Raw genomic sequence first — 12,341 nt, forward strand, 5'->3', positions numbered from 1 at the left:
AAATGGGTGTTACTTTTAAGTAGAGTTTTTCTTACTGAAAAATGAACAATAGGCACATACCAGAGCCAGAGCCAGAGGCAGTCACATCATAAATCAGATCTTTTAGAGTTTTCCCAGCATTGACCAGATTGCACTCAGAAAGGGGCTCCTCCACGTTTGGTCTCTTTTTCTTTCTGTAGGTGCACAGTCGACCTTGGCATGCCCATACTGTCAGCAGTGAAGCTATGGACAGGAGGCAAACTGGCACAGTAATAATAATGGTCAGCTCCATGGATCCGAGTTTTGGGGCATTTGGTGATGCTGTAATCAAGAAAAGAAAGAACATGACCATATGTTAACCCACGTTAAGTATTTTAGAAATTGGAAATGCGATCACCAAAATTTTACATCTATAATGCACAGCTACACAGTATGCACTCATGTTAGTTGGTGAAGACTCTCTGCGATAAAAGCAAAGGCGGGGAAAGGGAGTTGAGGCGAGGATGCAGTTGCAGTTCCGTTCTGCTAGGTGACAATGGAAGACAGAATTAGGATCGTGGAAAGCACTAGCACCTGCGATCCTTTTTAAAACCTCCAAACCATTTGACATTTTATTACTATTTTCCCCCCATTTTTCAGCAATCCATACTTAAGGCACATTCATTCTTTTAGCCACAGATAATTACTGAGCTCTTGCAATATGCTGCCACTATTCCAGGTGATGGAGATATAGCAGTGAGTGAGAGAGCCCAGATCCTTGCTCTGTGGTGCTTATGTTCTCATACAACCACAGATGGGTATGTAATACAAAAGCAAGAGATCATAAGTGCTATGAAGAAAAAGAAAACAGAACAAAGAGACAAAGTGATGGTGGGACACTACTTTAGAGAGACTGGTCACAGAAGGCCACTCTGAGGAGGGGGCAGGGAGCTACAAGAGAAGTATCTCAGGGAAGCATGTTCCCAGCAGAAGGAAAGCAAGTGCAAGGTGCCCTAAGGTGGAGACCTACTTGGAGTGTTCAGGAACAATCTTTGCCTCAAGTGCAGTAAATGAGGAGAAAGGTAGAAGGAAATGGGGTCAGGGAGGTCAAAAAGAAAAAGATCATGTGGGGTCTTGAAGGCTAAAAGAACTGTGAATTTTATTCCGGGTGGAAGCTGGCACAGGGTTCTGAACAGACAAAAGATAGGATCTAACTTATATCTTGAGTGACCGCTGTGTGAACAGACACTAGGGGCACAAAGTAAAAGCTAAGAAACCAATTACAATGTATCTGGTATTTTCATGGTAAGCATTTTTGCTGCAAATATTTTTGCTGAATAACTACTTGGCCATAAGGCAATTCTGCTGTAAAAGATAAAATAACAAAAAATAAAAGTGACATTAAAAAGGAAACAATGGGGCTTCCCTGGTGGCGCAGTGGTTGAGAGTCCGCCTGCCGATGCAGGGGACACGGGTTCGTGCCCCCGTCCGGGAAGATCCCACATGCCGCGGAGCAGCTGGGCCCGTGAGCCATGGCCGCGGAGCCTGCGCATCCGGAGCCTGTGCTCCGCAACGGGAGAGGCCACAACAGTGAGAGGCCCACATACCGCAAAAAAAAAGGAAACAATGAAACAGTGAAAAATGAATAACAAAATTTAAAAGACTTTATAGTGAAATACAAAACATTTGAATACATTTAAAATGTGTAAGAGCTTCATGGTGATACTGCATAAATAACTAATTTTATTTAATGAGTTGTACCTAAGCACTTGTCTTCCAAGTCTTTCGTTCATAGTATTTTATACCTTTGGTTTTTGCTTGTTGATTCGTCTCCTCATTCAGCATCACACCTTTTTGCTAAAATTTATTCCTTAATTAAGAGAGGTATCAGTTTCCAAATGCTAGGGTGCATACTTGCAACTGAGCTTTGTATTGCTTTACGAAAGCTTCTATGCTGTTGTTTGTTCTTGGCAAATTGTCACACGTCTACTGATAGACATTCCAAAGTTGCATAGGAAATGTGGGTTCAACTCTGCACCTTCAAATCACCGAAGGATTTGCAAACCAATATGTTATCATTTTCTAGTATTGTATGCAATCTGGCTTTACATTCTCTTATTTCACACTTCCAGTAATTTATTACCGTCTTTTCTATCAAGTCAATATAATTGTTATCATCCAGTATTTTAAGATCGCCACATCTACTCATCACTGTAGAGACCATTATGAGGGCTAAGATTTATCTAATATAAAAATAGGAGTACTCCATCAATGCAGAAATGAAACCAAACTGTCAACCAGTTATTTCATCTTTCGTGGCAAAATTACCTTACGGCCAATTAGTTATATGGCAAAAACTGTTTGCTGCAAAAATGTTTGCGGCAAGGATGTTTACCTGGAAAATACCTACAACCCAATTAGAAGCCTGATGCAATAATGCAGGCAGAGATGATGGTTTTGGCTGACAACTCTATCTAAAATAGTACTTCCTTCTCACTCCCCGTTTACTCTCTATACCCTTGTCCTGTTTTATTTAACTTCCTGGATCTTATCACCACCTGGCACATCATAGATTCACTTATTTATTATCTGATTTCTTCCAAAAAACATATGCTAGTTCTTAATGAGAGGAAGAATTAAGTCACCCCTCAGACTTCCTTCTTGGTAATGACAACCCAGGAGAGCTTATTACACTAAATGTACTTGAATTTTACTTACAACATGTTAACCAGAATATGTGAACATAATTTGAAAACAAATATTATTTAATTCTAAAGGAAAAAGAATCAAATTCCTCAAAGGCGTGTTCATAAAAGTTTCACTATAAGCCTAAAAATAGTAGTCTATCTACTACCAATGAGTAAAATATTTAAAACTGTTAAGTGAACTTTGGAAACAAACATATTTCATGCTCTTCTACTTTGCCAGGTGAATTTTGGCAGATCACCAACTTTCCTTCTCCTGAGTGTTGCAGGATTCCTCTGAAATCATTAGAAGTTGTACAGGTGCATATGAGGACAGCTTGGCCTTGAGTGTTCTTAGGACAAGGTGCTACAAGAGATCTCAGACTTGCTTTGAATGAGAAATCATTAACCATGGAAGTTGCACTTCTGAAGTTTGCTGTTATAAAAAAGTTTTATAATCCACTTCATAATAACCTTTCAAATCTACATTTCAAGTTGCATCCATATTTTTATATCCTCACAAAGGTATTCCAGGAATTCTAAGAAAGCCACAGAATGTACTTAACCATTTGCAACTTACATAAACATGTACCTAAACATGTTTTTAAAAATAAAACTCCACTATTGGATACATTTATATGGCTAAATTTTATTTTGATACATGTTATTAGGAACTATCAATATAAACATTACTGTTAAAAAGCTTATTGATTGTCTTCATTTTAGTAAAGCTCTATTAAGCAGAGCTCAGATCATCACTATGGCAACCAATAAAGAGGTGAAAGGTCAGCAAGCCTGAAAACTGAATAATATCTATAAAAGTGCATGGCTCTGGTGATGGCTACTGCTCTCACGGATGTTTATTACAGATGGGCAATGTTTCTACTTTTGTGAACAATTTACTGAAAGGAGTTAGTAAGAAAAAAACGATGACTCGGCTAGAAAAAGGCTAGCAACACCATCCAGAAAGAGCTCCTTAAGCACTGAGCGACTTTTAAGGCAAACATTTGTAAAACTATTTTCTAAACCAAATGTTGATTGTAATCTCTACAGGAGACAAATGAAGAAAACTGTGGTCTACACCCAATAAGTCATGGTAGAAAAAGACAGTAGTGCAGTTAAGAATACATTTTAATAAGTTATCTCGGATGAAAATATTAATTTTCCCAACAGATTTTACATTCTTGTTTGTTTGTTTTGTTTGTTTGTTTTTGTTTTTGTTTTTACGGTATACGGGCCTCTCACCGTTGTGGCCTCTCCCGTTGCGGAGCACAGGCTCTGGACGCGCAGGCTCAGCGGCCATAGCTCACAGGCCTAGCCGCTCCGCGGCATGTGGGATCTTCCCGGACGGGGGCACGAACCCGTGTCCCCTGCATCGGCAGGCAGACTCTCAACCACTGCGCCACCAGGGAAGCCCCAGATTTTACATTCTTGATCATAGGAAAACTCTTTTCTTTGTTTTTTGCTTTTCAAAATATTTTTTCCATTTCTATAATTTTATTTTATTTATTTTTATTTTTTTGTCTGCATTGGGTCTTCATTGCTGTGCACAGGCTTTCTCTAGTTGCAGCAAGCAGGGGCTACTCTTAATTGTGGTGCGCGGGCTTCTCATTGCAGTGGCTACTCTTGTTGCAGAGCAGGGCTCTAGGCATGCGGGTTTCAGGAGTTGCAGCATGTGTGCTCAGTAGTTGTGGCTCGCAGGCTCTAGAGCACAGGCTTAGTAGTTGTGGCGCACGGGCTTAGTTGCTCCGTGGCATGTGGGATCTTCCTGGACCAGGGATCAAACCCGTGTCCCCTACATTGGCAGGCGGATTCTTAACCACTGCACTGCCAGGGAAGTCCCAGGAGAACTTTTATTATTTGATAATTTCCAAATTTTGAGGCCATGTCAACTGAGGTGATTTCTCCATGGAATAAGCAGCTCCATGGTGGCATATGCTAATCCCAAAAGTGAGGTCTGGGAGTGCTGCATTGCTAACTAGTTATTTCACTCTCTAGTAAATTAAATAGAAGAGGTTGGGAAAAAAGAGACAAACACTAGCCCACATGGATGAGAGTCTAGCTTACAAAAGTCTCCCCTATATAAGTTCTGCAGTCCATTAAACCAAGATGATGCAGGGGAAGGAGGTATTAACAAGCCAGGAAGAAGGGAATGTATGAGGTGGAAGATTCTGTGCAGCTGGAGGGAATCATACAAAAGGCAAAAGATTGTAAGAAGGTAAGAACAAAAAAAGGGAGAGGAAAAAAGGAGGAAGAAGGAGGGAGGAAGGAAGGAAGAAAAAAGGAAAGAAAGGAGAAAATTTTTTAAAACTATTTTTGTGAATTTGCAGCTTTTCCTAGAGACAGGAGTGGAACTGGTGATTGTGAAATCAGTGGTGGTTACTCCTGCCCAAATAAAGTTCAGAACCAGTTTAGATGCCTCAGCTTCTCCCAGGACAGTTCCTGTTACTTCCTCGCCACCTCCTATTTCTGGCTTTAGGGAGGCAAACTTCTCAAGATGAAAAGAAAAAGATGAGAAAATGTGGGCATGATCTCCATGTTTCTTCCCCTGCTGACCTTTTCTCTTTCTTTACTAAAAGTATGAAAAATTATTGATGTTTATGAGATTTATATGACCTTCATATTAATTAATTTGTATTTCTTTAGTATATGCTAATAGGAGGAGATGCCTTAGAACTGAGGAGAGATGTGGACTTGATCGGTGCCTTCAAATAACACAAAAATCCTGTAGTATATTTGTGTTCAACTTAAAGGTATATTTCTTCACTGTATTTGAATGGCATTAAACTGACTAGAAACTGATATATTACAATGGAGCCATGTACAGAAAATGAGGACATAGTGACTGAAAAGATATATACTGGCTGGACAGCTGTTTAAAAACAAATCTGAGCAAAGAAAACAGAGGTCTTCATCCAGACGAAGTGAATTTTTACGAACCATTTCAAGGTTAGTGCTTCCTTCCCAAAAGTTGCTATAGCAAGTAGCTACATAAATTTAAGAGGGTCCAAAGCACCCCTAAAGAAACCACAAACTAATTTAGCATTGAACCACTCCTATTCCTTTTATCAAAAGTTTTCCCCAAGCGAAAAGATGCTATTATTGCAAGGTTGAATCCATGAATGTATAAATATCAAGTCTTCAACTGCCTCCCTACCACCCGCCCGCCCCCCGCCCACCCCAGGAAAAGGGAAGCATTTGTTTCTCCAGCTTGTGGCTTTGAAATGTTCTCAGAATAAAGCAACCAAAAAGACAGTGTTGCTCGAGATGCTTTCTGATAGGTCGGTTTCTGTCCTGGCACCAGAAGAAATGCCACTAGGAACAACTGAATGACATGGTGATGTTCAGTCCATCTACCACCCTATAAACTTCTATGACCTCTGACTTCAGTTAAAGAGCTTTTTGTTGCGTTCACAGGTTTCTGGGGGGAAAGTGTGGAAATAATACGTGCAGCTGAAACAGAAAAAAGAAATACATTACCTCTAAGATATTCAAAGCTACCTTGCTAATTAGCTCAACAGGAATGGTTTCTTTTGTCAAAAACAGAGTGACATGTTAAGCTATGGGAAATCTCCCAAGTCTTCTCCTTTACCTGCCACTTCAAAGCACCCAGAAATATGGGTACCGTTATCTCAAACATTTGCCTGATGGTAATGAAAATACATTTCTAATTGATTTCCTGTTGCTTTACTAAATTGGTTCAAAACCTGGAACCAAATGGATTGGTGTGTATAATACTGCACTGAGAACAACTCTCTGGGATGGGGAGCAGAGAGTGGAGCAGAGTCCACATCTTTGTGGAATTTAAAATCTACTAAGGAATACATGACCCATCTAGGGTACAATTCCAAAGCAATTTGGCTGGTAAAAATACGGAGAAAACTTTATGTAGGAGCGAGAGATGTGGCAGATAAGAAAAAGATCATGATGAAGAGTTCCATTCGTGATGAATCAGTCTAGTATAAAGAATATGTAACTAAAACTTTACATGTGTGAAGCACACACATGGGATGTAGAAAGGGTCCAAGGAGTTAAGTCACAAGTGCAGTTTTATCTGTCTAACATTTCCAAGTAATTCTTTACTCCTGATTACAGGGAGCCCTCCACCACCACCCACGAGAGCTTGTCCTAGCCTCCTACTTCAGTGACCCTTATATTTATAAATGTCACCAGGAAAAATGCAGTTAGAAGTTAATTTGGTTAGATCCCTCCAACATGCTTCACTATAGGGGAAAGCAAATGGTCCCCCTTCTTCACAGAGTGAGAATAATCATGTCAAACAGGTTGTTTCTGATCAACATGAACCTCAAGTACTGAACAATGGCAGAATATTTTCTAATCTAGAGATTCAACTGAGCCATGACAGTGACAGAAATAACATGAGAATTACTTCTGCCTTTTAACCATATCAGATGAGGTATTGATGGGCCATTCCGTCATTCAGTGCTCAATCTATAAATGGCTACTACTATACAAGGTCTACATCTGGCCTGAGTTCATGCATATGTAACAGGCAGAGAGCACCACACATCAAAATATTTCCTGGCTAGTTCCCCTTGTGCTGCCAGTTTTCTGGGAGGAACACTGAGAAGCCTCAAATCTTCTTTTGTCCACCAGCACCTGAATTTTAAAATAACAATGATTTTATATATTAAGGAAATAAGAATGTTAGATTGAAGAGTATAATCTTTGGCATAAGGGGTAGGAAGAACTCTGACTCAAACAGAGGTGAGATTAATACAATGTAGGAAGAATTCAAAGCGGCTTTGCAGTTTTTCTTAATTTTAGGGCACGCACCAGAGATCAGTTTCTTAATCTGTCATCAAAGCACATATTCTTTTTTAAATTTATTTAATTTTTTATTTTATATTGGAGTAGAGTTGATTTACCATGTTGTGTTAGTTTCAGGTGTACAGCAAAGTGATTTAGTTATACATACTCATATATCTATTCTTTTTCAGATTCTTTTCCCATACAGGTTATTACAGAGTATTGAGTAGAGTTCCCTGTGCTATACAGTAGGTCTTTGTTGATTATCTATTTTATATATAGTAGTGTGTATTCTTGAATGATACATATCTATAAAGAAATTAGATAGTAATTACCCAAAGAATACTTTAATTTTTTTTTAAGCCAAACTTTTACTTAAGAAAAATGAAAGTTCCTTGGAAGAAGCACCCTATCTCATAGCTGAGGGCGTTGTTCAAAGAAGGCACTTAAAAATATTGGTGACAAGGAAAAGTTACACTTCTCTGTCCTAAAGTTCATGCTAATAGAATTTCTCCCTCAGCTAACACATTCACACAAAGCAGCTTGTCCATTTGGAAAAGACTGACATGAGATAATGATATTTTGACCCAGTTCAACATCCTGTATACGATAATCACCTGAACAATATTTCAGTAAACAGGTAATAGTATTTATGTAACTGAGAAGAGTAGGGCTTACATAGTGTAAAATCCTCAATTTAGAATTGGTTATAAATTTACTTTCAATTTCCTATTAATCCCTATGAACAAAATTTCATAATTAAAACCAGTGTACTTGTTCCTTGAGACAAGAAATGCTTCCTATATTAAACATTTAAAGTACAAGTTTGACTTTTTGTATGCTTATATTTCATAGACTTTTCAAAATGTAAAAATCATAGCATCTTTCAGCTTATGGGGAAAAAAACTCCCTGTCTGGCACACCTGTCAGGTGTGTGGGGAATCCTCAGAGAATGAGCTACAAATGGATTTGTTCATGTGGTGGCAGAACAATTCCACAAGGGGTCCCATGAGTATTTCTCAGCATGTTGATATCACCTTACAGTGCCTAGAGCAATAAATTTACATTTAAAATAGAAAACCATAAAAGTTGAGACAACAATGGATTTTTTAAAGGGATTAAGATAGCAAGACTTTTCAGCTCCCCAAAGAATAATATTCACTACCTGAGTCTGCAAATGTTTATAATTATAGAACGCTTTAAAATGATTAATGTTGATAAATTCAATTCTAATGTTTTCACATTTGATCTTCCTTCAAATGTAATCCTTCAGTTTGCCTTAAAGTCTAACTTAGACATGTGCCTAACAATATACATTGTTCATCTACCCTAGCTGATATAAATAATAAATTGTTCTTTTTTTCTTTACACAATTGAGAACAGGAAGGTGAAAACTGTACTGAGGTTAATTAGGAAAGTACCCACATTTTAATGTTGTGCATGTATTTTCTTTATTGAAACTAATTATTTGAATTAGTCAAAAATACAATAGTATTAAAATAGTGTATTGAACTCCAAAAGGAAAAATCAGAAATTATTATTACACTTACCCTTTCAGTCACTGTATGTTTTGGTAGCAAAATGGGAACAAAGATACCCAGAACTTGAATGTTTTTGTTGAATACTCTATTTCCATATGAAGGGTGGTAATTAGTGCACGCATAAACTAAATAGCAGTTCCTATAAAAATTAACCCTATAAATAAGAGGCTTCTCTAGCCCAGGTTTCCTGACCTTACCCTCGATGAATTTTCATAGACAATTTTAGAATGTCCTTGATGCTATTTGACATCACCACTATTTCTCTGAGCATGTCTCTGATGTCACCTAGAGTCACCAGAAATCATTTGTTACAAATCACAATGCAACCCACTATGAAAGAAACAAGCAACAAAATGTGATTCCTTCACATAGGAAAGACATGTTTTAATAATAAGAAAGTCAGACATAAAATTATATTAAACAGAATAACTCAACTATATTAAAATAGAAAATATACTAAACTACTGATTGTAGGAACTCTAGGCCAGTGGATATAAGTTCAATAGGTATTGAATGAGTGAATGAATGAACAAGGAAAGCTCATGCCCAATAAGGAAATCAGTCACTTCTGCTTCAGCCAACTTCAAGAATGCCAAATCTTCTGATTTTTTCAAGATAAGCCAGATGTCTGGATTTTTATACTGACTCAATGTTTAACATTATAAAGAAACTCACTCTTTTCTCCAAGAAACTATGTAGATCAAATGAAACCTGTCTGTGGGTCAGGTACAACCAATAAGCAGGTAGAACTCTCAATGACTTGTTTTGCTGTTTCTATGTTCATTAGAATTAGATTTAGCTACTAATGACAGAGGAAACTATACAGAAGTTTCATTTTCTCTTTCACGTAAAAGAAATTTGAAGATGGACAGTCCAATGTCAGCAGGTTGGTTCCATGTAGTTTTTGGTCAGGGTCCTTTCATCTCCCTTGTTTCCATCCCTATCATGTAGTCCAAGGCAGCTGCTAAACTCCATCCTTTACATCCAGGCAGCATGATGGAGGATGGCATATAAGGTGCCAGTTCTGTTTTAAATGAGTCTTCTCAGAAGTTCTCCAAAACACTGCCAGTCAACTCATTAGCCACAACTTACGCCACCCCTACCAGTAAGAGTAGCTGAAAATACTGTCAGTTGGAAGGAGAGCCATACACCTAGCTAAGTCTAGGTTCTGCTACTAAATGGGTATTGGAGGAAACTAGATGTCTTTGAAACATTTATAGTCTTAGCAAACTTTGATCCATTAGATTTTTTCATTAGAAAAAGAACACATTTGCAACAAAACAAACAGTATAAAAATTTATAAAGAAAGAATTAAATAATGTCCTCAGCCGGTTAGCTCTCCGATATCAACTCCGGATGTTAAGAGAATGTGTAATTTTCATAAATTTACCCGTACTCAAAAGTTACTTTGGGAGTTCCCTGGTGGTGCAGCTGTTAAGACTCTGTGTTTCTAATGCACGGGGTGCGGGTTTGATCTTTGGTCGGGGAGCTAAGATCCCTCGTGCCGCGCGGTGTGGCCAAAAGAAGTTACTTTGAAACTTGATGTTTTGTTTTCCTTTTGTTGTGAAATATAATAAATATACAGAAAAGTGCATACAACATATACACTGAGGATAAAAATAATTATAAACCCCCATGGATCACCAGCCCCCTTACCCACTACCTGTTCCCCCACTCGGAGATACCCAACATGATCATATCCTTTCCCAACCTCCAGGGTAATCATTATCCTGATTTGGCAAATAATCATTTCTCCTTGTACTGTGCTTCCCAGAATCCCTTTTCCTGTATTGTTACAGGTTAAAGTTGGGATACTTACATATATGCTCATAAATGAGAATGGCTTGTAATTTCTTTTTTACATACTGTCTTTGTTGGGTTTTGATATCAAGGTTATGCATAAAATAGGTTAAGGAGTGTTTCCTCTTTGTCCATGTTTTGGAAGAGTTTGTGTAACAGTTATCTGTTCCTGGAAATTTAGCAGAATTTTGTGGTAGAACGTCTTGGGCTTTGAAATTTTCCTTACAGATACGTCATAAGACTATTATAATTTACATTATAATTTTCTAAAAATTAGGTTGCTCATAAATCATGTTGTTTCAACCTTATGTAGTCTCACTGGTTTTTTAAAAAAATCTACTTATTCTATCAATTACCAAGACAGTGGTGAATCTCCTTCTGAGATCATGGACTTCTTTATTTCTCCTTACAGATCTGTAAATATTTTCTTTATTTTTGAAGCCATATTCTTTTTTCTTTTTTTTTTTTTTGGCTGCATTGGGTCTTTGTTGCCACACACGGGCTTTCTCTAGTTGCGGCGAGTGGGGACTACTATTCCTCGTGGTGTGCAGGCTTCTCATTGTGGTGGCTTCTCTTGTTGCAGAGCATGGGCTCTAGGCACATGGGCTTCAGTAGTTGCAGCACGCAGGCTTAGTAGTTGTGGCACGCGGGCCCTAGATCATGCGGGCTTCAGTAGTTTGGCGCATGGGCTCAGTAGTTGTGGCTCACAGGCTCTAGAGTGCAGGTTCAGTAGCTGTGGTGCACAGGCTTAGTTGCTCCATGTCACGTGGGGTCTTCCTGGACCAGGGATCAAACCTGTGTCCCCTGCATTGGCAGGTGTATTTTTAACCACCGTGCCACCAGGAAAGTCTGAGACCATATTCTTAAGTACACAGAAATTTAAATTTATTAAGAATCCCTGGTAGGGACTTTCCCTGGTGGTCCAGTGGTAAAGAATCTGCCTTGCAATGCAGGGGACACAGGTTTGATCCCTGGTGAGGGAACTAAGATCCCACATGCTGCGGGGCAACTAAGCCCGCGTGCCACAACTACTGAGCTCACGCACCTCAACTAGAGAGGCTGTGTGCCGCAAACTACAGAGCCCACACACTCTGGAACCCTTGTGCCACAGAGCCCATGCACCACAACTAGAGAAGAGAAAACCTGCATGCCACAACTGGAGAGAAGCCTGTGTGCCACAGTGAGGAGCGCACGCACCACAACGAAAGATCCTGTATGCCTCAGTGAAGATCCTGTGTACCACAACTTAGAGCTGATGCAGCCAAAAATAAATTTAAAAAAAAGAATCCCTGGTAAATTGAAACTTTAATCATTAAAAAGTGAACTTTTTAACTCTAGTAATTTTTTTTCATTGAAGTTAATTTTGCCTGCTAGTAATATGTCAACATTTTTATTAATGTAATATACGCATGGTATATGTAAAAGCACATATCAAACCTTCTTATACTTTCCTCTATTTGTCACCCTCTCTTCCATATTTTCCATTATGTATTTTCTTTATTACTGAATACAAAATAGTTTCTTCGGACCCATATTTCAGATCCCTAATTCTCTCTTCAGTTGTTGTTATACAAATTGTTGTTAAACC

The 12,341-nt window shown here is 38.5% G+C and overlaps 1 protein-coding gene across 4 annotated transcripts in view; it reads right to left on the minus strand.

The window, feature by feature from the left end:
* ACVR1C (activin A receptor type 1C) overlaps positions 1-12,341 on the minus strand; it is an 84,572-nt gene that overhangs the window by 17,858 nt on the left and 54,373 nt on the right. For 2 of the 4 annotated variants that reach the window (XM_065880358.1, XM_065880360.1), the window contains one exon: positions 61-300. The exons of the other annotated variants lie outside the window; for them this stretch is intronic. In XM_065880358.1, coding sequence (XP_065736430.1) covers positions 61-300 — 240 coding nt within the window. The remainder of the gene's footprint in view (positions 1-60; positions 301-12,341) is intronic. 4 annotated transcript variants of the gene reach the window in all.

This window comes from Phocoena phocoena, chromosome 7, assembly GCF_963924675.1.
Source record: "Phocoena phocoena chromosome 7, mPhoPho1.1, whole genome shotgun sequence".
Lineage (NCBI taxonomy): Eukaryota > Metazoa > Chordata > Mammalia > Artiodactyla > Phocoenidae > Phocoena > Phocoena phocoena.